Source organism: Meles meles, chromosome 7 (assembly GCF_922984935.1).
Source record: "Meles meles chromosome 7, mMelMel3.1 paternal haplotype, whole genome shotgun sequence".
Classification (NCBI taxonomy): domain Eukaryota; kingdom Metazoa; phylum Chordata; class Mammalia; order Carnivora; family Mustelidae; genus Meles; species Meles meles.
This window is the reverse complement of record NC_060072.1, coordinates 19368975-19396786: the sequence shown is the minus strand read 5'-3', so window position 1 is coordinate 19396786 and position 27812 is coordinate 19368975. Positions and strand designations below refer to the sequence as shown.

Below are 27812 nucleotides of genomic sequence, written 5' to 3'. Positions count from 1 at the left end.
CCTTTCTCTGAACATTCTGTGACAGGGAACTAGCTACTTCTTGGGGGAGCTTATTCAACTCAAGTTAGAACTTGAATTAGAATTCAAGTTCTAATTCAAAGAGCTCTCTTTAACATTAAAACCAAATCTGTTTTCATGTAAATTCTACTAATTGCTCCAAATTCTGCTCCCTGGAACCATATAGATGAAATCTACTTCAGTGAAGACAAGTATTTGGCCAGAGTTGATCTTAGGTGAACACATTCAAAGAAGATTCAGTGTCAGTCTTAAAGCACTATAGGCCACAACTTCACCAAAGACAGAGCTGACGAATAACATAAAATATATTTACCATTCTGAGTCTAATCCCTCTTTCACATGGCAGTTTTAAACATTTTAATACCATTCTGAAATGTCTTCAAATATGTTATCTCATTTGCATCATAACATACACTGCTGAGAAATGAAGTAAAGATGAAAGGATATAGAGCTATGCTGTCCAAAATGGTAGCCACTAGCCACATGGGGTTATTAAGCACTTGAAATACAGCTAGTTCAAACCGTGTATACTTTATAGAGTACAAAATTCACACCAGATTTAAGACTTAGTTTAAAAAGTATATAAAATATCTCATTAATTTTTTATGTTGGTTACACATGAAATATTTTGGATATGCTGGAAAAATAATACATTAAAATTAACTTCATCTGGTTTTTACTTCTTATAATGTGGTTACTATAACACTTAAATTTATATTTGTGGCTCACACTGTATTTCTATTGGACAGCACTGAATTAATTCCTTTTGGCAGTTTAATCATTGCACTGTTTCACAGTGAACATCCAGGTGACTAAAAACTGTTAAGTCACAATTGTCCCTTTTAGGTTCAGCAGTCTATCATTTTAAGACTTTATTAAATTTTAGCTTGTTCAACTTGGCACATTAATCCAATCTATTAAATACTTGAATTCTAAGCAGTGTCTGGCATACAACAGGTACTCAATAAATACTTGTTAAGTGGGGTTTATCATTCAAACCATTAGGTATTCTTCTCAGCTTCATGTTCTACATAAATTCAATGTGCTTGCTTAAATCAAATGTTCTCGAAATTCAAGTCCCCAATTCATTACTGGTGATCCTTTGAATAGATTTTGAAACTTTCATGTTCCCTCTACCCTTTGCACATAGGACTTCTTATAACAGTTTTCTTACTGCATGGTTTTACACTTGAGGTCAGGGTCCTTGCTTTTTTAACATAGGTATTACCAGTTCTGTTTTGCACTTAATACTTAACAAATACATGACACCAATTAATAGTACAACATTCAGCTCAAATTTCCAACATATTCAAAAGAACACCATAAGATTCTGAAAAATGCTTTGTTGAAATTTAAATCTACTGTATTGACAGTGTTTTCCTAAGAGTCTTAGAATAAGGATTGCCTTTCCAACAGGCATGTGGAAAACTTTCAATTCAATTTACCTTTACTTAGTTTTCTCAGACAAGAGGAATGAAATCGGATGCTATGGAACTTGAAGTTTCTAACATGAGAGAATAGAAACAATGCTTAATAGTGTTTAATTAGATAACAAAATAACTTTACAGGGCAACGATAATATATTATGAATCCTCAAGGGCAAATTATTGGGACTCAAATCTCCTCCAGAACTGTTATAATTATGGCTTCAATCTATTTGAATAGCAGCATCAAAGGAAAAGAAGGGGTTTATAAAATGGGGTCTACAGCTTGTTTTTTCATTTACTAGTCATACAAATCTCTGAACTTCTTTGACGTACAATGGAAACTCTGGACAGGGACAGTACTTTATTGCCAGTACTTGGCACAGAAACTTGCCAAGTTAGTAAAATTCAACTCTTTCTTTAGGTAGTTTGGCTGTAAGACTTATATTGCCAATCTGACAGGTCTGCGGATCAACAAGGACAATGTGCAAGACATGACAGAGCAAGACAAATGTTTTTTGCTAGTTCTTTCTTCTCCATCGTCTTTTTCTCTCTCTGCCACTGATCACCTTTTTTTTCCCTGGTTTTTTCCCTCCCTTCTTGACTTTCTCATTTCTTAGCTGAACATAAATTAGAGATAAAACATATCTTTTCAGTATTTTTTTTTAAATACAATTCTGTGTTCAGTTCTTAATTTTAAAAGTAATGAAAACAGTTTCACCTGTAGGGAGCTCCTTTATTCTTTTGTGGGTTAGTAGCCTGCACCAGAAAAATGGTTTTACCATCAGTCTTTTTCAAAAGAGTGCATTATATTATTTCTCCTAATCATGTGGACTTTTTATGATCCTGACTAAGTAGTCCAGCTAAAGTCAGGCCATGGGTCACATAGCTTGAAAGTTAACAATTCCTACCCCAATCCTAAGAGACAATATGGGAAAATGTAAGAGCTCTTATATTCTACTCAGACACCAAAAAAATGAAGCCTTTAATTCATACTTTTTCCTTAGCATAAGTATGCATGCAGTCTAATTTTGTATAACTTTATATAATGCACTGTAAAATGCTAAACTGCATTTATGATGCCAGAACAGTATACTGAAATAAAATACTGCCTCCTTAGTAAAAGAGTAAATAATAATGTTTATAATAGTACTACTTTAGTGGTAAAGTTACTTTAAATCTTTGAAAACTGACCAATGCCAAATTACCTCACCGATTAATCTTAGTTTGAGAAATAATTGTTTTAGGAATAATATTCTGGTAAACAAATTATTAGCCAAAATTTCTGAGGGTTGAACTCACATTGTTTAGACTTTTTCACATGTGGAACTGGCTTTCCTGTAAGAAAACATCGTGTGTGCTCACCACAATGCAATCTTGCTTTGGTGATTAAATATGGGCTGGTGCCGGGGGGCCACACTGACCAGACCAGATTAATGACAGTAAAATTATATATATATATATATATAGTGCAAATGAACACAATTAGTTAATTAACTAATTAACTGTGTTAATTGTGTTTATATATATGTGTGTGTGTGTGTGTGTGTGTGTGTGTGTGTGTATATATGTTAATTGTGCCAGATGCCTTCCAGGAACGTCACATGACATACTAACTACACTCTCACAAAACCCTGTAAGTATTATTTTCCTCATTTTTATAGAAGAGAGGTTAAGTACCTACTCAGGGTCATACAGTTATTAAGAGGTAAAGCCAGGCAGAAGTAAAAACCTAAGCATTTTGGCTCGAGAGTTCATTGTCTTCATGACTATGCTAAATTGCCTGTTCAATTAACAGGGTCTCATACTGTTTATACACTGGATGTATGCTTTAGATGTATAAAAAGCAAGAGAGCCTACTAATACAGAAGGTGAATATCATGACAGCTGTAAAATCTCCTGGAGGATCATTCTTTAGGCTTGTTTCCTATTTCAAAATGGAATGTAGAAAAACTGGGTTAACTAATTACTTAGGTCTCATTTGAGAACTAATTTTTTCTGTACATACCAAATGTTCAGTTATTCACAACCTTCAATTACCAGAATATTCCATTTCCAAACACGAGGCAAAAAGAAAAGCCTCATAGTCTTTTTTTTTTCACTACCTATTTAATGTATGCACAAATCTCAGGCATATATTACTGGAAATATCTTCCTCTGTAGTTCTTCATGTCATTTTTTCTCTTACATTCAAGCTCAATATGCTTTCCAAGTTTGTTTTTTTAACCAGTAAAATAGTTTCACTGTCATTCACTGAATTTTGTACACTAACCTGAAATGTACACATGCCAACCACCACATAATTACCGCCACCATATGCAATTAGGTTTCCTGGATCCCCACTGTCAAAGGGATTAAATTCTACCACATGTACATAATCTTCACAATCCACAGTGTAGGCAGCATTTCTTGTGGCATCTTGCTTCATCTTGTATGTCAATACTTGAGCAGTTGTAAAAATAAAATAGCCTTCTAGTGGATGAGGTCACGAAACTGTGGATTACAGCACAGACATAGTTAGAAACCATCAAAGTGTCAGTCACTTTCAGCAAATGAATCAAAATAAGGACATGGTATTTCAGATGCCACAGATAGCTATAAAAAAACCAAACCAAACTAGGTACTTCTTTAAATACTTTATGAATAATACCTGCAGAATAAATCATCATATCCTGTTTAGATTAACAAAAAGATAGTGAGTACTTGAAGATGTAATCAGTTTAGTAGTGAATATATTCATAAAAAATTAATGATACTTAACATTTACAGAGCACTGCTTGCAAGTGCCATGTTAAGGATTTTACTGACATTATGACACCTAACACTTGCAAACCTAAGAGGAGGCAAATGGCTCCCATTTTACAGAATAATAGGTTAGTTAGCTGCCAAGCTCATAGAGGAGACAGCATTTGAAATACTTTACTAGGTGTTGGACACCAGTGCTAGAGAAGAAAAACAGGCCTCTGCCGTGAAGATCACAATATCCGGTAACAGTTACGATTCTGTGTGAAAAGCACAATAAGACCTGGAGAAAGAGTGCCAAAATGTGTGATATAAAAATAATATTCGTAAAGTCAGGCACAAAACTTCCACCAACCTGTTATGGCCTGGTGTGCACTCTGGAAGTAGCATTCCCAGATGAGACTTAGGGATCTAAAGAGGTCTTTTTCCCCCTCCTCCCTTAATTGGATGCAGTTGTCCTGAGAATAGTTGGGCTCAGTAACGAATTCATCAAGACCTGGTAAGTATTTACGGAGAATCAGAGGAATCCCACCTCAGGGAGCCTATAACTAGTAACCATACGAGTGGGAATCCAGGACTGGACATTTGTTAAGGGTGACCAGCAGGTGGATGACCCTAGAGGCACAGCGATGTGGGAAGTGGAAAAGATTCGAGGTCAGGAAACTCGGTCCCCTTATCGCTTGTTAAACTGTGCCCACTCTCACTACATTTTCAGGGTTTCACTGTACGGCGAGCTGGACTTGCCCTCTAAAACTGAAGAGCGGAACAGGGAGGGAACAACTGAAGTACCCGCAAAAATCTCCAATATCTCTCCCAGGCAGGCAAGTTCCGTGAGCCCCGCTACCACCTCCCGAAGACCGAGGTCAGAGGGAAGAGAGGTGGGACACGACCCGGGAGAGAAGGAACTCGCAAGAATAGGATGGGAGCGCTGGGCGGCCGGTTGCAAACCCGCGCGAACCCTCAGGTTCAGGAGCGATACCCACCAGGCTGTCGGAAACTGGCCAGAGAGAAGCTGGTCTCCTCCCCAGCCTGCCACGGCGCGCGCCGACTCTGCTTCCGGGTCAGAGGGCGGAAGTGGCGATTGGTTCCCGAACATTCCCGCGAGATTTAAAATAGAACTCGCGACGGACTCTTAACAGCTTTGAGACTACAGCCTGGCAGGACAATTTTTCAGTCCAGTCTGAACCTACCAGGTCTATCCCGAGTCAGGTGAGTCTCATGTCTTCCTTGCCCACCTGTCACATTTTAATTTGTGATTCAGGCCGAGAGATTTTTCAGTGACCCCTAAATGACTGTTAATAGTGGCTTTGCTCTGGAACCAGGGTTGGGTTTGGGGATGTTGAAGAATTCATAGTATCTAGTGATGAATAGATCTGGAAGGTCTTGTGGGATCATCTGCAGACAGGATGCCCGGGGGCTCGAAGAGGCCTACTTAGGTTGATTAGGTTGGCAGGAGACCGGGGTTCTAGTTCCAAGACGTGCGCAGACTCCAGTTCCACTACTTCGCCCTCTCCCTGTTATATTCTCCCAAAGAAAATTTAGGATCTGCACCGACGGCGATAGCACCAAAGACTGCCCCCCCCCTTTTTAATTAAGTGAATGGCACTAGGTGGATTTTTACTTGTGTCTCATAGTTTTATGAGGTAAGATATCTTAACTGTTTTTATATTTGAGGAAATTTATGTTCATCAGATACTTTAAAGGAGATACATCTTATAAATTGGGGAACCAGGGTGTGGGCCCTGAATGTCTGACTCAGAAATTCTTTTACCATCTCACACTGTCTCCCCAGTGATAATTTCCTGCTTCACAGTTTTTGCTCCATTACAATTTGGAATCCAGTTTGTTTGTTTTTTAAACAAGTATTTATTATCCCTGCCACCTTCTACTGTTTTTGTATAGTGTAGCCTGACATTCAGAGTGCTTGCATATTCCTTATCTCTTTGATTTCTCATAACTGGCTGGAAGGTATTATTCCTGTTTTCTGTGTGATTATACCTTCACCTAGGCAGCCAGTTATAATGTTTATTGCCTAGGCTTATATAGCCAGCTAGCTGCTGAAAGAGCTGAGACTAGACCAGAGTTGGCAAACTAGGGCACTACTTGCTTTTGTGCTGCTAGTTCCTGAGCTAAGAATAGATTTTACATTTTAAATAGTTGAAACAAAAACAAAAGAATAATATTTTGTGACGTGAAAGTTAAGCAAAAGTTAATTTCAGTTTCTAAAGTTTTGTTGAAGCACAGCTATGCTCATATGTTTATGAATTGTTTGTGGCTGTTTTCACACAGCAAGGTCAAGTTGGATAGTTGTGACAGAGACTGTATGCTTTGCATTCCTTAAATATTTACTATTTGGCCCTTTCCAACAAGTGTCCTAACCCTTGGAAGAGACTGTTGGCTTTTTTTTTTTTCCTTTAAGCTTTCATTTATTTGTATGTGAGAGAGAGAGAGAGTATGAGAAGTGGGGAGGGGCAGAGGGAGAGAGAGGCAGAGAAGCAGACAGGAAGTCCAGTGATGCAGGACTTGATCCCAGAACCCTGAGATTATGACCTTAGCCACCCAGGCATGCTGAGACTTTTGTCTTTTATATGTGTCAGACACTGTGCTAAAAGCTTGTATTTATGTCATTTATTTTTCACAAAATCCTGTCAGATAAGAACAATTGTTATTTTCATTTTCAGTACAAGGAAGCTGAGGCAGGGGAAGTAACATAACTTGGTATAGATCTCACAGCTAGTAAGTGGTACAGCCAGGATTCAGAACAGTGTAATTCTTGACTAGTTTTCATTTTTAGCAATCTGAACTCATATTTTAATTTTTTTAAAAAAGTTTTTATTTATTTAGAGAGGAAAAAGAGAGAGTGGGTGCACATGCAAGCATGGAAGAGGGGCAGAGGAGAAAGGAGAGAGAGAATATCAAGCCAGATTATGTGCTTTGGAGTGCTGGATGGGGCTGGATCTCAGGACCCTGAGATCATGACCTGAGCTGAAATCAAGAGTGGTTGTTTAACTGACCAAGCCCCTCATGTGCTCCAGAACTCTTAATACTTATAAATATTACCCGGAATAATTTAGTATTAAAGATTTATTTCAGGCAAACTGATCATATCACTGAAGCATTACTTCTTCACTTTTTTTTGCTTTTAAGAAAGGATGGTGAAATTTGATGAGAAATATAAGCTTTAGCTATTTACTAGTATTTGTATATATGTAGATATTTACAGTTTTTTACTTGCTGTTGCAACTATGAATTACTGCTTTGTTAAATGTTATATGCCGATATTCCTGATGGTATAAACCTGAAATACAGAATAAATATTTGGGATTCTATTTATACTACATGAAAAAGAAAAAAGATAACAGAAAGAGTTAATAAATGGAATGTGTTCAGTAAAATATACTCCAAATAAGATAATGGTATATGAATATCTTGGAGACTAGCATGCTTAAAAGAAAGTAGGGGAAAAAAAAAAAACCTTTTAGCAACTATCTGAAAACTCAGAGAAAAGACTTGCTTCCTTATATAGACTTGAGTACGTAAAACATTAGATCTACATCTAATTATTTGGCTTTCATCTGTCAGGAGAAATTATGTAATATGGTGATTTAAGAGCACAGCTCATGGAGTTAAGCATCTTGGGTTTACGTCTGTTTTGCCATTTGCTAGCTGAATGACATGGGGTGTCACATTCTTCAGATGTAAAATGAGGATAATAATGGACCTTCCTCATAAGACTCTGTTCAGAGATTGAATGAGGTATTAAATATTAAGCATTTATTTATTTATTTGTTTATTTATTTATTTATAAAATTACCAAATAAATTATTACTAGTTTCAGGGGTATAGGTCTGTGATTCATCAGTCTTACACAATTCACAGCACTCACCATAGCACATACCCTCCCCAAAGTCCATCACTCAGTCACCCCATCCCTCTCACCCCCTCCCTTCCAGCAACTCTGAATTTGATTCCTGCAATGATGAGTCTCTTATGCTTTGTCTCCCTCTCTAGTTTCATCTTGTTTCATTTTTTCCCTTCCTTTCCCCTATGATCCTCTGTCATGTTTCTCAAATTCCTCGTATCAGTTTGATCATATAACTGTCTTTTTTTGATTGACTTATTTTACTTAGCATAATACCCTCTAGTTCGATCCACATCACTACAAATGGCAAGATTTCATTTTTTGATGGCTGCATAATATTCCATTGTATCTAGATATACCAAATATTCTTTATCCATTCATCTGTTGATGGACAGTTAGGGCTTTCCATAGTTGGCTATTGTGGACATGGTGGCTATAAACATTTGGGTGCTCATGCCCTTTCAGATCACTGCATTTGTATTCTTAGGGTAAATACCCAATAGTGTAATTGATGAGTCATAGGGTAGCTCTGTTTTCAGCTTAATTTAATTTCAGCTTAATTTAATTTCAGCTTAATTTAATTTTGGCTTTAATTTAATTAAAATAATTAAAATAATTTTAAATTTTAAATTAACATACAATATATTGTTTGTAAAAGGATACAGCTCTGTGATTCAGAAGTCTTACACAATTCAGTGCTCACCATAACACTGATTGACTTATTTTCCTTAGCATAATACCCTCTACTTCCATCCACGTCATTGAAAATGGCAAGATTTCAATTTTTGATGGCTGCGTAATATTCCATTGCATCTAGATATACCACATCTTCTTTATCCATTTATTGCAGATGGACATCTGGGCTTTTTCCATAGTTTGGCAATTGTGGACATTGCTGCTATAAACATTCAGGTGCACGTGCCCCTTCGGATCACAACGTTTGACTCTTTTAGGGAAATACCCAGTAGTGAATTGCTGGGTCTCAGGATAGCTCTACCTCTAGATTCTTGAGGAACCTTCATACTGTTTTCTAGAGTGGCTGCACCAGCTTGCATTCCCACCAACAGTGTAGGAGGTTTCCCCTTTCTCTGCATCCTCGCCAACATCTGTCATTTAATAGCTTGTTCATTTTCGCCATTCTGACGGTGTGAGGTGGCATCTCACTGAGATTTTGATTTGTATTTCCCTGATGCCAAGTGGTGTGGAGCACTTTTTCATGTGTCTGTTGGCCATTTGGTTGTCTTCTTTGCCAAAATGTCTGTTCATGTCTTCTGCCCATTTCTTTTTTTTTCTTTTTATATTTCCTTCCAGTATTTTAATGTGAGGATAGCATTAAAAGCATAATGATAATAAACCAACACCAACAACAAAAAGAGAATGTGGTGCATAAACAATGAATTTTGGAACACTGAAAAAATAAAAAATAAAAGACCAAAAATGTGTGCAGGCGTTATTCAAGAGTGAGTTAAAATTCTTTTTATTTTATTTTTTCAGTGTTCCAAGATTCATTGTTTATGCACCATACCCAGTGCTCCATGCAATGCGTGCCCTCCTTAATACCCAGCACCAGGCTTTCCCCACCCCCCACCCTCCCTCCCCTCCAAAACCCTCAGTTTGTTTCTCAGAGTCCACAGTCTCTCATGGTTCATCTCCCCCTCTGATTTCCCTGAACTCACTTCTCTCCTTCACCCAATGTCCTCCATGTTATTCCTTATGCTCCACAAGTAAGTGAAACTACATGATAATTGACTCTCTCTGCTTGACTTATTTCACTCAGCATATTCTGCCTATTTCTTGGTTGGATTATTTGTTCTTTGGGTATTGAGTTTGGTAAGTTCTTTATAGATTTTGGATACTAGTCCTTTATCTGATAAGACATTTGCCAATATCTTCTCCCATTCTGTTGGTTGTGTTTTGGTTTTGTCGACTATTTCCTTTGCTGTGCAGAAGCTTTTCACCTTGATGAAGTCCCAATAGTTCATATGTGCCCTTGCTTCCCTTGCCTTTGGTGATATGTCTATGAAGAAGTTACTGTGACTGAGGTCACAGACGTTGCTGCCTGTGTTCTCCTCAATGATTTTGATGGATTCCTGTCTCACATTGAGGTCTTTCATCCATTTGAGTCTATTTTTGTGTGTGATATAGGAAAATGGTCCACTTTCATTCTTCTACATTTGGCTGTCCAATTTTCCCATTACCATTTGTTGAAGAGACTCCTTTTTCCATTGGACATTCTTTCCTACTTTGTTTAAGGTTAGTTGACCACAGAGTTGAGGATCCATTTCTGGGTTCTCCCTTCTGTTCCATTGATCTGTGTGTCTGTTTTTGTGCCACTGTCTTGATGACTATAGCTTTGTAATAGAGCTTGAAGTCCAGAATTGTGATGTCACCAGCTTTGCTTTTCTTTTTCAGCATTCCTCTGGCTATTTGAGGTCTTTCCTGGTTCCATACAAATTTTAGGATTAATTGTTTCAGCTCTGTGAAAAATGTCAATGGTATTTTGTTAGGGATTGTATTGGATGTATAGATATCTCTAGGTAGCATAGACATTTTCACAATATTTGTTCTTCTAATCCATGAGCGTGGAATATTTTTCCATTTTTTTATGTCTTCCTCAATTTCTTACGGGAGTGTTCTATAGCTTTCTGAGTACAGATCCTTTGCCTCTTTGGTTAGGCTTATTCCTAGGTATCTTATGGCATTTAGTGTAATTTTTTTTAAAGATTTTATTTATTTATCTGACAGAGAGAGACACATTGAGAGAGGGAACACAAGCAGGGGGTGGGAGAAGAAGAAGCAGTCTTCCCACTGAGCAAGGATCCTGACATGGAGCTCAATCCCAGGACCCTGGGACCACGACCCAAGCCTTAGGCAGATACCCAATGACTGAGCACCCCAGGTGCCTCTTTAAGTGGCATTTGTTGTCAGCTGGAGTGACTTGATTCTCTTTTATATGGCCTTTCCAGTAAGTGAAGTTGGACTTTTTCATATGGTAGTCTAGAGTAACAAGAGACTAAGAACTAAGAAGAACTAAAAAGAACTAAGACTAAGAACTAAAGCTGCAAAGCCGTATATCAGAAGGCCGCCCACCAAAACCACCTCCAGGTTGGATGTTAAGAAGACTTAGAGGACTCAGCATATAGTTGTGCTAACACCTATAATTTATTACAGCAAAAAGATGCTAAACAAAATCAGGAAAGAAGCAGCTATGTGGGGAGAAGTTGCATGGGGTAAAGTCCTGGGGTGATCAGGCATAAGCTTCCTGAAGTCCTCTTTTAGTGAAGTCACACAAGACATGCTTAAATCCTCCAACAACAAATTGTGACAGCCCATATAATATGTTGTCTGTCAGGGAAGATCTTTAGAGACTCAATGTCCAGGGTACTGATGTAGATATCTTCAGTCTATGTTCTAAAATTCAGACTCAGAAGAAAAGCATATATTCAGCATAAACTGTATTATTTATATAATTTAGGCCCAGTGAGCCACTCATACTGGAAACCCTCCTGAATTCTAAGTTCCTAGGTACAGCCAAGAGCCAGCCTTGTAAGCAGTCCTTTCAAAAATAAACATTAGGCCTACTGCATTAACTCTTCTGCATGGGCCTTTTGAGCTCTGGGCTTGGACCCCCCATGATGTCATTCTTCCATATTCAGTTGGTCAAATCAAGTTACTAGACTGATCCATATTTAAAGGGTGGAAAAATAAACTATTTTTTTTAGGACAATATAGAGATGGGAGGAAACTGATTTTTTTTTTTTTTTTGGCAATCTACCACAATATTACCATCTAAAAACAAATGTTTTGAAAATACAGCTTTAATTAGCTATGTCTGTATCTATAATTATAAGTTTATAGAATTTACATATCTGTTTTGTATGAATTTTCAGATTGGAGGTTGGATTTTGTTATTTCAAAAGATTTGGCTTAAGAAAACTAAAGGAGAGGAAAATATGATTGGGCAGAAATTGTATTGTTCTGTTTTTCTAAATTTAATTAAAGGCAACCTTAGTAAATATGAAAGGACCTCTAGTTCACTACTTATTTTTCTCTAACTCTGCTTTCTTACACATGTTAAATCTTAGTTTCCAATTAAAATAAAGCTTTTTAACATTGCATTCTATCCTGCTTTCAGAGGATGGCTGAGCTTAATCAGAAGTTGATCTTGGATATGATTAAAGAGTTCAGGAGGAATTGGCACACTCTTTGTACCTCTGAGAGAACTACTGTATGTGGTGCAGACTCCATGCTCCTGGCATTGCAGCTTTGCATAGCAGAGAACAACAAACAGGTTAGTAGACTATATTTAGGTTTAGTTTTTTTTTTTAAGTGATGTTGGTAGCTGCTTATTTTAATTAAATTAATTTCTTTGCAGTATATGTCCTCCTATGATAATATCAATACACTATTTTCAAAATGCATCTGCATATCTGTGTCAAAATATTACAGTTGGATTTGAAATAACTTGCCTCAAAATTAAGGCTATTCATATGGATAATATAATGTAGGAAGTTACATTCCATGTTTAATTTGAAGTCTTAAGATTAACATGCAACTGTTATTATGGTTAAAAATATTTTTATTTATGATTTCTTTTCTTTAAAATGTTCTAGAAGGCACACATAGTGTTTATTTTAACATAGTCCAAGTATTTTATGACTAATTTCAGACTTTATGGTATAGATTGATTATTCCTAAGCCAGACTAAGAATCAGAGTCACTCAGGAGGGTTTTTTAAGCAATACTAGCTTCTGTGCTTCAGTCTTGGAAATTCTGATTCTCCTAATCTGCACTAAGGCTCTGGAAATTGTCTCTTTAAAATCTTTTCTTAATCTGATTCTTACTTATTTGGCTTGTACAAAACTTGTTTTTGGAATGAGCTGTACATAAAGGGCTTAAGGTGTTCAGATGAGAGAAGGATGAATTAGGCTGGAGTGGTAAGAAAATGACTTAAACATATTGGATTTCAGATAGTATACTTAAAGGAGGAGAAGTCTTTGGATGGGAACGTTTTAAGGAAGGGGTGAAGGAAGGGAAAAATCAGTTAAGAAGCATCCAGGGGGATCAAAGTCTTGACGGTTTGAAGATAATGAGATTCTCTTGACCAGAGAGGATATTTAAAGTGTCAGATAGTTTCAGTAGGTCTATGTAGGTCTATTGGGCTTGATAGTGAAATGACATTCTGATGAATTATTTTAATCCTATATGTCAGTAGTTCCAGATTTTTAGATTTCATATACTAATAAGATTTTCAAAAAAATATTAGACATTGACGGATTTAAACATTTCTCACATTGGCAAATGAGGCCATTGAGAAAAAAATAGTTACTAGAACCATAATTTTGAAAAAGGAAGAGAATTTTAATGCCTAAAAATTAGGAATTGTATAATCTTAAAATAAGAGATAGTCTTTACTACATATGGCAGTTAGCAATTTTGCATGTTTAAAACAGTATATATTAAAATAAATTTTGAACATAGATCTTGATAAAATTTTATCTTATATAGTCATTCTTTTAACAAATATTTGAATTTTTACTATGTGCTAGACATTATTCTAAACATTCTGAGGGAAATCTCTGCTTTTATGGCACTAATCTGGTGGGAGAGACAGATAATACTCTAATAAATAAGATATTTAGTATTTTAGGTCATAAATACTACAGAGAAAAATTAAGAGATATAGTGAGGGATTGTATAGAGCTTGGGGTGGAAGAGTACTTTTAACTTGAAATAGGATGGTCAAAGGAGGCCTCATCTACAAGATGCCATTTGAGCAAAGATTTGAAAGAGGCAAAGAAAGAACTAGTCATGGGAGTTTTTGTGGGAAGGGATTACGAGCAAAGGGAACAGCTGATGCAAGGGCCCTGAGGTGGGAATATGCCTGGCATGTTCAAAGAACAGCAAAGAAGCCCATATAGCTGTTTATATATATGTTAAATGTTAATTTCTTCCTTTTTTCTCTCCCTTCCGGAGATATTTTTTCTCTTCTTTTCTCCTTTCTTTTCTTTTCTTTTGTTCCAGGCATTTCTCTCCTTTGTTCCAGGCGTTGTGATAAGTATTGGGGTTAAAATGGAAAGCAAAACCAGAAATGGTTCCTGCCTGGCTTATCGCTTGGTGAGGGAGGTAGATATTTAGTAGAGAAAAATACAAATAAATGCAAAAGTATAGCTGTGAGAAGAGGTATATAATGCCATGAGACCAAGGAATTGACTTGGTTGGAGAAATCAAGCTTAACTGTAAAGGGATGAGAGGAGTTAAGTAGGCAAAGGGTTGGAGGCAAGATGATGAGGGTGAAAGAACAGCACATGCAGTGGCCCTGGGCAGGAAACTGCCAAGAAATTTGAGAAAATGCCAAAGAACCAGTGTAGCTGAAGGGTGGTAGTGGTGGTTACATGTCCTACTTGTGTGTTTCTTTGCTTTTTTTCTTTTTTTAATTTTTTATTTATTTCTTATTTTTTTTTATAAACATATAATGTATTTTTATCCCCAGGGGTGCAGGTCTGTGAATCGCCAGGCTTACACACTTCACAGTACTCACCATAGCACATATCCTCCCCAGTATCCATAACCCACTCCCCCTCTCCCAAACCCCCCCCCGCCAGCAACCCTCAGTTTGTTTTGTGAGATTAAGAGTCAATTATGGTTTGTCTCCCTCTCAATCCCATCTTGTTTTCATTTATTCTTCTCCTATCCCCCTAACCCCCCATGTTGCATCTCCATGTCCTCATATCAGGGAGATCAGATGATAGTTGTCTTTCTCCGATTGACTTATTTCACTAAGCGTGATACCCTCTAGTTCCATCCACATCATCGTAAATGGCAAGATTTCATTCCTTTTGATGGCTGCATAGTATTCCATTGTGTATATATACCACCTCTTCTTTATCCATTCATCTGTTGATGGACATCTAGGTTCTTTCCATAGTTTGGCTATTGTAGACATTGCTGCTATAAACATTCGGGTGCACGTGCCCCTTCGGATCACTATGTTTGTATCTTTAGGGTAAATACCCAGTAGTGCAATTGCTGGGTCATAGGGTAGTTCTATTTTCAACATTTTGAGGAACCTCCATGCTGTTTTCCAGAGTGGTTGCACCAGCTTGCATTCCCACCAACAGTGTAGGAGGGTTCCCCTTTCTCCACATCCTTGCCAGCATCTGTCATTTCCTGACTTGTTAATTTTAGCCATTCTGACTGGTGTGAGGTGGTATCTCATTGTGGTTTTGATTTGTATTTCCCTGATGCTGAGTGACGTGAAACACTTTTTCATGTGTCTGTTGGTCATCTGGATGTCTTCTTTGCAGAAATGTCTGTTCATGTCCTCTGCCCATTTCTTGATTGGATTATTTGTTCTTTGGGTGTTGAGTTTGCTAAGTTCTTTATAGATTTTGGACATTAGCACCTTATCTGATATGTCGTTTGCAAATATCTTCTCCCATTCTGTCAGTTGTCTTTTGGTTTTGTTAACTGTTTCCTTTGCTGTGCAAGAGCATTTGACCTTGATGAAATCCCAATAGTTCATTTTTGCCCTTGCTTCCCTTGCCTTTGGCAATGTTCCTAAGAAGATGTTCCTGTGGCTGAGGTCGAAGAGGTTGCTGCCTGTGTTCTCCTCAAGAATTTTGATGGATTCCTTTCTCACATTGAGGTCCTTCATCCATTTTGAGTCTATTTTCGTGTGTGGTGTAAGGAAATGGTCCAGTTTCATTTTTCTGCCTGTGGCTGTCCAGTTTTCCCAGCACCATTTATTGAAGAGGCTGTCTTTTTTCCACTGGACATTCTTTCCTGCTTTGTCGAAGATTAGCTGACCATAGAGCTGAGGGTCTATTTCTGGGGTCTCTATTCTGTTCCATTGATCTATGTGTCTGTTTTTGTGCCATTGATCTATGTGTCTGTTTTTGTGCCAGTACCATGCTGCCTTGATGATGACAGCTTTGTAATAGAGCTTGAAGTTGGGAATTGTGATGCCACCAACTTTGGCTTTCTTTTTCAATATTCCTTTGGCTATTCGAAGTCTTTTCTGGTTCCATATAAATTTTAGGATTATTTATTCCATTTCTTTGAAAAAAATGGGTGGTATTTTGATAGGGATTGCATTAAATGTGTAGATTGCTTTAGGTAGCACAGACATTTTCACGGTATTTGGTCTTCCAATCCATGAGCCTGGAACATTTTTCCATTTCTTTGTGTCTTTCCTAATTTCTTTCATGAGTACTTTATAGTTTTCTGTGTATAGATTCTTTGCCTCTTTGGTTAGGTTTGTTCCTAAGTATCTTCTGGTTTTGGGTGGAATTGTAAATGGGATTGACTCCTTAATTTCTCTTTCTTCTGTCTTGTTGTTGGTGTACAGAAATGCAACTGATTTCTGTGCATTGATTTTATATCCTGACACTTTACTGAATTCCTGTACAAGTTCTTGCAGTTTTGGAGTAGAGTCTTTTGGGTTTTCCACGTATAGTACCATATCATCTGCAAAGAGTGAGAGTTTGACTTTTTCTTTGCCGATTTGGATGCCTTTAATTTCCTTTTGTTGTCTAATTGCTGAGGCTAGGACTTCTAGTACTATGTTGAATAGCAGTGGTGATAATGGACATCCCTGCCGTGTTCCTGACCTTCGTGGAAAAGCTTTCAGTTTTTTTTCCATTGAGAATGATATTTGTGGTGGGTTTTTCATAGATGGCTTTGATAATATTGAGGTATGTGCCCCCTATCCCTACACTTTGAAGAGTTTTGATCAGGAAGGGATGCTGTACTTTTTCAAATGCTTTTTCAGGATCTATTGAGAGTATCATATGGTTCTTGTTCTTTCTTTTATTAATGTGTTGTATCACATTAATTGATTTGCAGATGTTGAACCAACCTTGGAGCCCTGGAATAAATTCCACTTGGTCGTGGTGAATAATCCTTTTAATGTACTGTTGAATCCTATTGGCTAGTATTTTGGTGAGAATTTTTGCATCTGTGTTCATCAAGGATATTGGTCTGTAGTTCTCTTTTTTGGTGGGATCCTTGTCTGGTTTGGGGATCAAGGTGATGCTGGCCTCATAAAATGAGTTTGGAAGTTTTCCTTCCATTTCTATTTTTTGGAACAGTTTCAGGAGAATAGGAATTAATTCTTCTTTAAATGTTTGGTAGAATTCCCCTGGGAAGCCGTCTGGCCCTGGGCTTTTGTTTGTTTGGAGATTTTTAATGACTGTTTCAATCTCCTTACAGGTTATGGGCCTGTTCAGGTTTTCTACTTCTTCCTGGTTCAGTTGTGGTAGTTTTTATGTCTCTAGGAATGCATCCATTTCTTCCAGATTTTCAAATTTGTTGGCATAGACTTGCTCATAGTATGTTCTTATAATTGTATTTCTTTGGTGTTAGTTGTGATCTCTCCTCTTTCATTCATGATTTTATTTATTTGGGTCCTTTCCCTTTTCTTTTTGATAAGTCTGGCCAGGGGTTTATCAATCTTATTAATTCTTTCAAAGAACCCGCTCCTAGTTTCGTTGATTTATTCTATTGTTTTTTTGGTTTCTATTTCATTGATTTCTGCTCTGATCTTTATGATTTCTCTTATCCTGCTGGGTTTAGGGTTTCTTTCTTGTTCTTTCTCTAGCTCCTTTAGATGTAGGGTTAGGTTGTGTACTTGAGACCTTTCTTGTTTCTTGAGAAAGGCTTGTACTGCTATATATTTTCCTCTCAGGACTGCCTTTGCTGTGTCCCACAGATTTTGAACCCTTGTGTTTTCATCATCATTTGTTTCCATGAATTTTTCAATTCTTCTTTAATTTTCTGGTTGACCCATTCATTCTTTAGAATGATGCTGCTTAGTCTCCATGTATTTGGGTTCTTTCCAAATTTTCTCTTGTGATTGAGTTCGAGCTACAGATCATTGTGGTCTGAAAATATGCAGGGAATGATCCCAATCTTTTGATACTGGTCGAGACCTGATTTAGGACTCAGGATGTGATCTATTCCGGATAATGTTCCATGTGCATTAGAGAAGAATGTGTATTCTGTTGCTTTGGGATGAAATGTTCTGAATATATCTGTGATGTCCATCTGGTCCATTGTGTCATTTAAGGCCTTTATTTCCTTGTTTATCTTTTGCTTGGATGATCTGTGCATTTCAGTGAGGGGAGTGTTAAAGTCCCCTACTATTACTGTGTTGTTATTGATGTGTTTCTTTGATTTTGTTATTAATTGGTTTATATAGTTGGCTGCTCCAACGTTAGGGGCATAGATATTTAAAATTGTTAGATCTTCTTGTTGGACAGACCCTTTGAGTATGATATTGTGTCCTTCTTCATCTCTTATTATACTCTTTGGCTTAAAATCTAATTGATCTGATATAAGGATTGCCACCCCAGCTTTCTTCTGATACCCATTAGCGTGGTAAATTGTTTTCCACCCCCCTCACTTTAAATCTGGAGGTGTCTTCGCATCTAAAATCAGTTTTTTGTAGGCAACATATAGATGGGTTTTGTTTTTTTTATCCATTCTGATACCCTGTGTCTTTTGATTGGGGCATTTAACCCATTAACATTCAGGGTAACTATTGAGAGATATGAATTTAGTGCTATTGTATTGCCTGTAAGGTGACTGTTACTGTATATTGTCTCTGTTCCTTTCTGATCTACTACTTTTAGGCTCTCTCTTTGCTTAAAGGACCCCTTTCAATATTTCCTGTAGACCTGGTTTGGTGTTTACAAATTGTTTCAGTTTTTGTTTGTCCTGAAGCTTTTTATCTCTGCTTCTATTTTCAATGATAGCCTAGCTGGATATTTGCTGCATGTTTTTCTCGTTTAGTGCACTGAATATATCATGCCAGCTCTTTCTGGCTTACCAGGTCTCTGTGGATAAGTCTGCTACCAATGTAATATTTTTACCATTGTATGTTACAGACTTCTTTTCCCGGGCTGCTTTCAGGATTTTCTCTTTGTCACTAAGACTTGTAAATTTTACTATTAGGTGACAGGGTGTGGACCTATTCTTGTTGATTTTGAGGGGGGTTCTCTGCACCTACTGGATTTTGATGCTTGTTCCCTTTGCCATATGAGGGAAATTCTCTCCAATAATTCTCTCCAATAGACCTTCTGCTCCCCTTTCTGTTTCTTCTTCTTCTGGAATCCCAATTATTCTAACGCTGTTTCGTCTTATGGTGTCACTTATCTCTCGAATTCTCCCCTCGTGGTCCAGTAGCTGTTGTCCCTTTTTTGCTTAGCTCTTTTATTCTCTGTTATTTGGTCTTCTATATCACTAATTCTTTCTTCTGCCTCATTTATCCTAGCAGTAAGAGCCTCCATTTTTTATAGCACTTCATTAATAGCTTTTTTGATTTCAACTTGGTTAGATTTTAGTTCTTTTATTTCTCCAGAAAGGGCTTTTATATCTCCTGATATAATGTTAGATATTCTCTAATATCTTCCATGCCTTTTTCGAGCCCACCTAGAACCTTCAGAATCGTCATTCTGAACTCTAGATCTGACATATTACCAATGTTTGTATTGATTAGGTCCCTAGCCTTTGGCACTGCCTCTTTTTCTTTTTTTTGTGGTGAATTTTTCTGCTTTGTCATTTTGTCCAGATAAGAGTATATGAAGGAGCAAGTAAAATACTAAAAGGGTGGCAAAGACCTCAGAAAAATGTGCTTTAACCAAATCAGAAGAGACCCCAAATCTTGGGGCGTGGGGGAGAAAGGGGATAAAAAGAGTTTCAAAAAATAAAGAAAAAATTAAAAAAAGAAAAGAAATAAACAAAAATATAAAAAAGAGAGAAAAAATATATATATTAGATAAACTAGTTAAAAAACGTTAGAAAAGAAAAGGGTAAAAGTTTAATAAAATTTAGAAGAAGAAAAAAAAATTAAAAAAAAAATTAAATTAACCACAAGACTAAAGAATCATGGGGAGAAAGCCATGAGTTCCGTGCTTTGCTTTCTCCTCCTCTGGAATTCCGCTGCTGTCCTTGGTATTGAACCGGTTTTCTTGGTAGGTGAACTTCGTCCTGGCTGGATTTCTTGTTGGTCTTCTGGGGTAGGGGCCTGTTGTAGTGACTCTCAAGTGTCTTTGCCCAAGGCAGAATTGCACCGCCCTTACTGGGGGCTGGACTAAGTAATCCACTGGGGTTGCTTTCGGGAGCTTTTGTTCCCTGAGCGCTTTCGTAGAGTTCCGGAGGACGGGAATGAAAATGGCGGCCTCCCAGTTTCCGGCCCGGAGGGGCCGAGAGCCCCACTCCTCAGTGTGCCCCCAGAGAACAGTGCCCAGTCACTCCCGAATCCCTGGCCTCTGGCCGAGCTCCAAGCTCACCCAGCCTGCGACCGGTTCAAGGTAACCCCGAGCTGAGACCTCAGTCTTCGGCTCTGTCTGTGTAGCTGGCTTCCCCGTTCTAATACCTGCGAGCTCTGTGACACTCTGACACCCCTGATCCTTCTGTGACCTTCCGGGACCTGGGGCCACGCTGACCCCACGTGGGATTCACCCCGGTTTAGCCTCTGGAGCAATGTCACTCAGTGGAACAGACTTTTAAAAGTCCTGATTTTGTGCTCCATTGCTCTGCAGCTTGCCGGAGCCGGTCCCTCCCCCCGCGGTCTTTCTTCCCATCCTTTTGGATTCACATCTCCGCCAGTCCTACCTTTCAGAAAGTGGTTGATTTTGTTTCTAGAATTGGTGTTCTTCTTCTCTTTGATCTCCCGTTGGATTTGTAGGTGTGTGCAATGTTTAGATAAGCTATCTAGCTGATCTCCTGCTACCTGATGTAGTCTGAGCCTGCTACTCTCCGCCATCTTGACTCCTCCCCCCAAGGGAAGTCTTTTTAATCCCACTTGTCTGTTTCTTGTTTTTAATCATAGTCATTATTAAAAATCAATTTTATATAGGTATGCTAAAGGAAAAAAAATGTAAATCACACTTTTTGGACTTTGTGTTTAAAAAAAAGTTAAACTTCCAGAAAGGTCACAAGAATAGTACACTGAATTCCTTCATGCCCTTCACTTAATTCACCAATTAATTTTTTTCCACCTTTGCATTATTTTTTTAATATTTTTATATGTCTACATAATATAAATCCATAAATATACCCAGGTATGTATCGTACACATGCATACATATTATTCATATTACTCTGTATGAACAATTTGATTTTAAGTAGTGGACATCCTGAGTCTTTATCCTTAGACACTCTTGGTATTGTACATTCTGTGGGTTTTGACAAATATATAAGATACGTATGCACCTTTATAGTATTTACAGAATTGTTTCACTGCCCTTAATATCCTCTCTGCTCCACCTATTTATTTTTCCCTCCCTCTTCACCAACCCCTGCCAACCACTAATTTTTTATTTGTCAGCATTGTTTTGCCTTTTTTCAGAATGTCATGTAACTGGAATTGTAAAGTATACAGGCTTTTCAGGTTGGCTTCTTTCACTTTCTTCCAGATGCATTTTTGGTTCCTCCTTGTCTGTCTTTTCAGCAGTGAGTAGTATTCCTCTCTATGGATGTATCAGTTTATCCATTTGCCTTTTACTTTTCTTCCAAACAATATTCAATAACATATTCAATATTTAATGTTTTTTAGTTTAATAATTATTGGATTTTCTGTTATCATCTTTTTTTTAAGATTTTATTTTTAGGTAATTTCTACACCCAATGTGTACTTACAACCCAGAGATTAAGAATCACATGCTCTGTTGACTGGGCCAGTCATGCATCCCTGTTATCATCTATCCTCTTCATTTCTAAGAGCTCTTCTTGTTCTCTCTTTTTGAAATACCATAGTCTTCTTGCCTCAACTGTGTATTTCTCTGTTGAGACTATTAATGATATTTTTTGAGGTTTTCTTCTTGCATAATCTTTACCCAAGTTTCTTGCTTTATTAGTCTTATTATTCTTCAAACAGAGACTTTTTTCATGATGATCCTTGACCATGCACTTATATTTAAATGGATCACTAAAATGCTTACTGGAAACTCTGTTTGGAGGGTTAGGGGTTGTTAGTCTGATCTGACTGGGCTATTTGGCTGGGAAATATCTGATGCACATCTTTAAGGTATCCCTTTTAGAACAGTTTCTTCAGAAAAGAGTCTTTACACAAATGGTGTAAATTTGAGCTGCCAGTGTGTTGGGTGCTTGAAAGAAGTATCAGTACTTAGAATATCAATGGTCATATGACTCCTGTTGTTTTCATTTGGGTACTCTTGTTTTCACCTGCACTCTTTGGTCCAGAGACTCTGTTTTACCCTCTCCAGGGAATAAATCCCAGTTTTCTTCCAAAGTGGTTGACTGTTTTCCCCTTTCTCAACAGAAATTAATTATTAGGCAACAGTCTAAATGAATATACACTAACAATGAACAGAAGAAAGAGAAATTAAGGAGTTGATCCCATTTACAATTACACCAAAAGCCATAAGATACCTAGGAATAAACCTAACCAAAGAGGCAAAGTATCTGTACTCAGAAAACTATAGAATACTCCCATAAGAAATTGAGGAAGACACAAAAAAAAATGGAAAAATGTTCTATGCTCATGAATTGGAAGGACAAATATTGTGAAAATGTCTATGCTACGTAGAGCAATCTATACATCCAGTACAATCCCTAACAAAATACCATCGACATTTTTCACAGAGCTGAAACAATTAACCCTAAAATTTGTATGGAACCAGGAAAGACCCCAAATAACCAGAGGAATGTTGAAAAAGAAAAACAAAGCTGGTGGCATCACAATTCTGGACTTCAAGCTCTATAACAAAGCTATAGTCATCAAGACAGTGGCACAAAAACAGACACACAGATCAATGGAACAGAAGGGAGAACCCAAAAATGGATCCTCAACTCTGTGGTCAACTAATCTTAAACAAAGCAGGAAAGAATGTCCAATGGAAAAATAAGTCTCTTCAACAAAGGGTAATGGGAAAATTGGACAGCCAAATGTAGAAGAATGAAAGTGGTCCTGGGATCGAGCCCCGCATCAGGCTGTCTGCTTAGCAGGAGGCCTGTTTCTCCCTCCCACTCTGCCTGCTTTTCTGCCTAACTTTGACCTCTCTCTCTCTTTGTCAAATAAATAAAATCTTTAAAAAAAAAAAAAATAGAGCAAACCTGAGACCCAGCAATTGCACTACTGGGTATTTCCTGCAGGATTTAAGTGTAGTGATCCAAAGGAGCACGTGCTCCTGAATATTTATAGTAGCAATGTCCACAATAGCCAAACTATGGAAAAAGCCCAGATGTCCATCTGCAATGAATGGATAAAGAAGCTGTGGTATATCTAGGTACAATGGAATATTATGCAGCCATCAAAAAATGAAATCTTGCCATTTTCAATGACGTGGATGGAAGTAGAGGGTATTATGCTAAGGGAAATAAGTCAATCAGAGAAAGACAATTGATATGATCTCACTCATGTGAGATTTAAGAAATGAAACAAAGGATTATAGGGGAAGGGAGGGAAAAGTAAAACAGGACAAAATCAGAGAGGAAGACAGACCGTAAGAAACTTTTAATCATAGGAAACAAACCTGAGGGTTGCTGGAGGGGAGGGTGATAAAGGGATGAGATAACTGGTGATGGACAGTAAGGACAGCACATGATGTAATGAGCACTGAGTATTAACATAAGACTGATGAATCACTGACCTCTACCTCTGAAACTAATAATCACTATATGGTAGTTGAATTTAAATTAAAAAAAAAACCATAAATGACTCTTAATCTCACAAAACAAACTGGGGGTTGCTAGGGGGAGGTGGGATTGGGAGAGGGGGAGGGGGCTATGGACATTGGGGAGGGTAAGTGCTATCGTGAGTGCTGTGAAGTGTGTAAACCTGGCGATTCACAGACCTGTACCCCTGGGGATAAAAATACATTATATGTTTATTAAAAAAAAAAATTTGGAAGGGGAGGCGAACCATAAGAGACTATGGACTCTGAAAAACAACCTGAGGGTTTTGAAGGGTCAGGGGTGGGAGGTTGGGGGAACAGGTGGTGGGTAATGGGGAGGGCACGTTTTGCATGGAGCACTGGGTGTTGTGCAAAAAGAATGAATACTGTTACGCTGAAAAAATAAATAAAATGGAAAAAAAATTAATTTAAAAAAAAAGAATAAAAATAAAACCTAAATGAAGATCATACAGAGAGGTAATCATAGTACTGGGGCTACTTCAGAAATCTCTTCACTGGCAAGTATCTTCATCATCACCTTTTTACTGGACAAATTTTTTTCTAGTGGACATATCAAGACTGTTGACCTTTAGAGGCTTTGATTTTGGCAGGGTAGGTGGGGTGGGGGTTTTGATCCCACTTTCCACCTTTCTTTATGCTTAGCTTTGTTTCCTAACCTTTGTGCTCAGGGTTCATAAAAACCAGCTTCTTTTGTGCCAGGGAATAGTAGTTACCCGGAAAATACAGGTCTCACCATTTGCTTATTGGCACTTGCTCATTGTTTTTGACCTTTTGTAATTTCCCTTTTCTTATGAACAATTCAGTCATGTTTAAAAAAGGTTTCTATTTTCTCTTTTGGTTTTAGGTATTTCATGTCAGGAGGGGTTTCTCTGCATATCCAGCCAGGCAGATAGCCTTGTTAATATGTCTGTTTTAAAATTATAACAGATGGTATACATTCTTTCTGTATCTTGTTTTTATTATCCAACATTGTTTTCAAGACCTCTTTAGGTACTGATAGACAGAAAAGTTGATCTAATTTATTCATTTTAAAAATCATCCTTTGTTTGACTGGTATATTTTACTCATTGATAGACCTTTGGGTCGTTTGAATTTTTTTGGTATTATAAACAATTCTTCATTGAAATGAGATGTCTGTGCATGAACAAAGAGTTTCTCTAGGCCCTATACACAAGGGATCATATGACAGATACATCTTTCATTTGACTTGATGTTACCAAATTTGTCTTCAACTTGGTTATTAGAATTTACATTATATCAACAGTATAGGAGAGTATACACCTGTAGTATACCATTTTCTTATATTTCTCCATATTAGATGTTATCTAAGAACAAGAAAAGAGAGAAGAGGGTACTTCATTTTAATTTTTCTATTATTAGAGCATTTAAACATCTTTTAAAATGCTGATTTGACTATTTAGGTATCCTTTTTATTGTTTGCTCATTCATATCCTTTGCTTATTTTACTGTTGAGTTATTTTTATCTCTTTTTTGCTCTTTAAAAGAATTCTACATGTACTTTGTAACACTCTTTGTTGATAACTTCTGATGTGTTACATTTTACTTAGCTTCTCTGGATATACTTCCTTTACATTGTTTTACCAGAATTTATATGCCAATCTTAGTCTCAGTCTTATATACCATTGTTCACTTAGTCAGTGAAGCTAGACACCCAAAGATCCTTGTACAGTTTCTTTCTTTTGCTCTCCATTGCAATCCATATTCAAGTCTTTCCAATTTTACTGCCTGAGCATTAAAAAAAAACCAACCAAACCCCCCCAAAAAAACTCTCCTTTAGTAACCTGAAGAAATGGTACCCCAAGATAATTAATAGATTGTGAGGATATTATGTCAATGGAATAGACTAACTAAAGGTTAAGCTTTGGTGATCATTCACTTGAAAATGAGAAGAGATAGAAATTGAGGCAATTATTAAGAATCATTATTGTATGGGGCGCCTGGGTGGCTCAGTGGATTAAAGCCTCTGCCTTCAGCTCAGGTCATGATCCCAGGGCCCTGGGATCGAGCCCCGCATCGGGCTCTCTGCTCAGCTCTGCCTGCCTCTCTGCCTACTTGTGATCTCTCTCTGTCAAATAAATAAATAAAATCTTAAAAAAAAAAAAAGAATCATTATTGTATTGTAATTGAGAGCTATTGTTTTGGAATTAAGCAGACCGTGTTCATATCACCTACTGTTTGTTTATGAATAATTTTTGAAGCATAAATATATCAAAAGTAAGTGAAATATACCCTGAAGAAAATTTAGTTTTCATGTAAAAGTTTTGATATGTTGAAATACTGAGTTGAAGATATTTTTTCTTTTGGGTTTGTCTGTGTAGCACACACTTAGGATCTCTTTCTACTTGTTAATTTTCTACTTGCTAATTCACTTAATTCACTGTGAAAGTTCAGACTCTGGGTGGGAAAAAAGAAGAGAGGTGAATTGCAACTGAGCTTATTACAGTTTGTGTATGTGTGTGCACATGAGCAGTAGGGATGCTGGGCTGCAGTTCTGATTGACTCTAAATCTCCATGTGGAGTTACTTCAGGCATCCCCAGCTGTGTGCAGACTTTCATGTCACTCAGCAGTGTGAAATAACATACACATTTGCCTGCAAGTACATTCATAAATAGTAAATGGTAATAAAAAGTTGGGGTTTGGGGGCGCCTGGGTGGCTCAGTGGGTTAAAGCCTCTGCCTTCAGCTCAGGTCATGATTCCAGGGTCCTGGGATTGAGCCGCCCCCCCCCCCCCCCAATCGGGCTCTCTGCTCAGCAGGGAGCCTGCTTCCTCCTCTCTTTCTCTGCCTGCCTCTCTGCCTACTTGTGATTTCTGTCTGTCAAATAAATAAATAAAATCTTTAAAAAAAAAAGTTGGGGTTTGTTGTATATATACTTCACCTGTATTTTCACTCTAAGCTCTATTTAGGTTTTTAATTCTCTGAAGTTTGAGAACACGAGTCTCACGAGTATGATCCTCCCAACTGAATTTGACTACTATAAAACTTGTGAATACCTGGTAGAGTTGTTAGTCTGTCTACTGGCCTGTTTGTTTTCTTAGCTGTTCTAATGGGGATAAAGAAAACGTAATTAAAATAATCTTTGAGTTTTAGGTTTTGGACATGGTTTCTGAGGGGAAGTCTTTTTGCTGAAATTAAATGACCTCTAGGAATTTTATACTGCTTAAGATTTAATTTATAGATTCTTTGAGGACTACATGGCGAATATATATGACTTTTATTATTAAGCTGCAAATAGTGTTTTAGCTTTTCCTTTCCTTAGAATTGAATTCGTAGTTTGACTCCGTCTGGCAATTACATTATAAATGCTATTTTTCATGAACTTAAATAGCCTTAAGAACGTTACAAATGTTCCATTGGATGAAACAAAGATATTAATTTTATAACTTCATGGAAAGCCACAGCCTGTGGTCGACTGTCAGATTTGAAAATGACCTAACTTTGACATAATGAATGAGAAGAAACAGTTTTTACAATTGTATTACATCTATCTAATACCCGCCTAACAAACAGTTACTTTATTTTGAATGAGAAAAGAGAAAGAATGACATTTTTTGATCACCTGCCATTCATCAGGTGTTATTTAATCTGTTTAATCTCATTTTATAACCAAGGAAAAGTATTCACAGGATTTTCAGTATTTTACTCATGGTCACATAGCCAATTAATGCTCTTAAGCAGACCTCCTATCTTTTCTGTTTTGATAACAATAAAAATTCCAGTTATTTAAAAATAGGAAGTTTATTTAAGTTTTTGAATAATTATAAAAATAACCAGCAAAATATACAAAGTGCAAGTGCTCTGAAAAAATGTAACTTCGTTTTTTTTCTCATTTTATTCTTATGAAATACAATCCTTCTTATGTCCATCAGAGAACTAAAGCATTGACCATCTTGAACTTCCTTCAGATACTAGCCAGCTGGCGTGTTTTCCTAGCAAAACATTTTCTGATTTGACCACAAGCTCTCTGAATCAGTTGTTACTGGTTTGAATAATAGAATATGCTGTCATGGTGGGCACCTGATCATGAAAACTGATATCTGGAGTACATTTTTATTTGGATTTAAAATGTTTTTACAATCCCAG

General features: G+C 37.3%; 2 protein-coding genes across 5 annotated transcripts in view; one reads left to right on the top strand and one right to left on the bottom strand.

Annotated features, from left to right (window-relative positions):
- Positions 1-5226, bottom strand: part of NUP37 (nucleoporin 37) — a 45444-nt gene extending 40218 nt beyond the window's left edge. Inside the window, exons 1-3 of one of the 2 annotated variants that reach the window (XM_046014021.1) lie at positions 5168-5215; positions 4540-4680; positions 3715-3935 (exon numbers count right to left, since the gene is read on the bottom strand). In XM_046014021.1, the coding sequence (XP_045869977.1) occupies positions 3715-3870 (156 nt within the window). In that variant the 5' untranslated portion in view covers positions 3871-3935; positions 4540-4680; positions 5168-5215. Of the gene's footprint in view, positions 1-3714; positions 3936-4539; positions 4681-5167 lie in introns of both variants that reach the window. The other variant, XM_046014022.1, reaches the window with a different exon arrangement.
- Positions 5227-5326: 100 nt separating this feature from the next.
- The window catches only part of LOC123945830 (PARP1 binding protein), a 77801-nt gene continuing 55315 nt past the window's right edge, over positions 5327-27812 (top strand). For all 3 annotated transcript variants that reach the window (XM_046010763.1, XM_046010762.1, XM_046010764.1), the window contains exons 1-2: positions 5327-5393; positions 12182-12337. In XM_046010763.1, the coding sequence (XP_045866719.1) occupies positions 12185-12337 (153 nt within the window). In that variant the 5' untranslated portion in view covers positions 5327-5393; positions 12182-12184. The remainder of the gene's footprint in view (positions 5394-12181; positions 12338-27812) is intronic.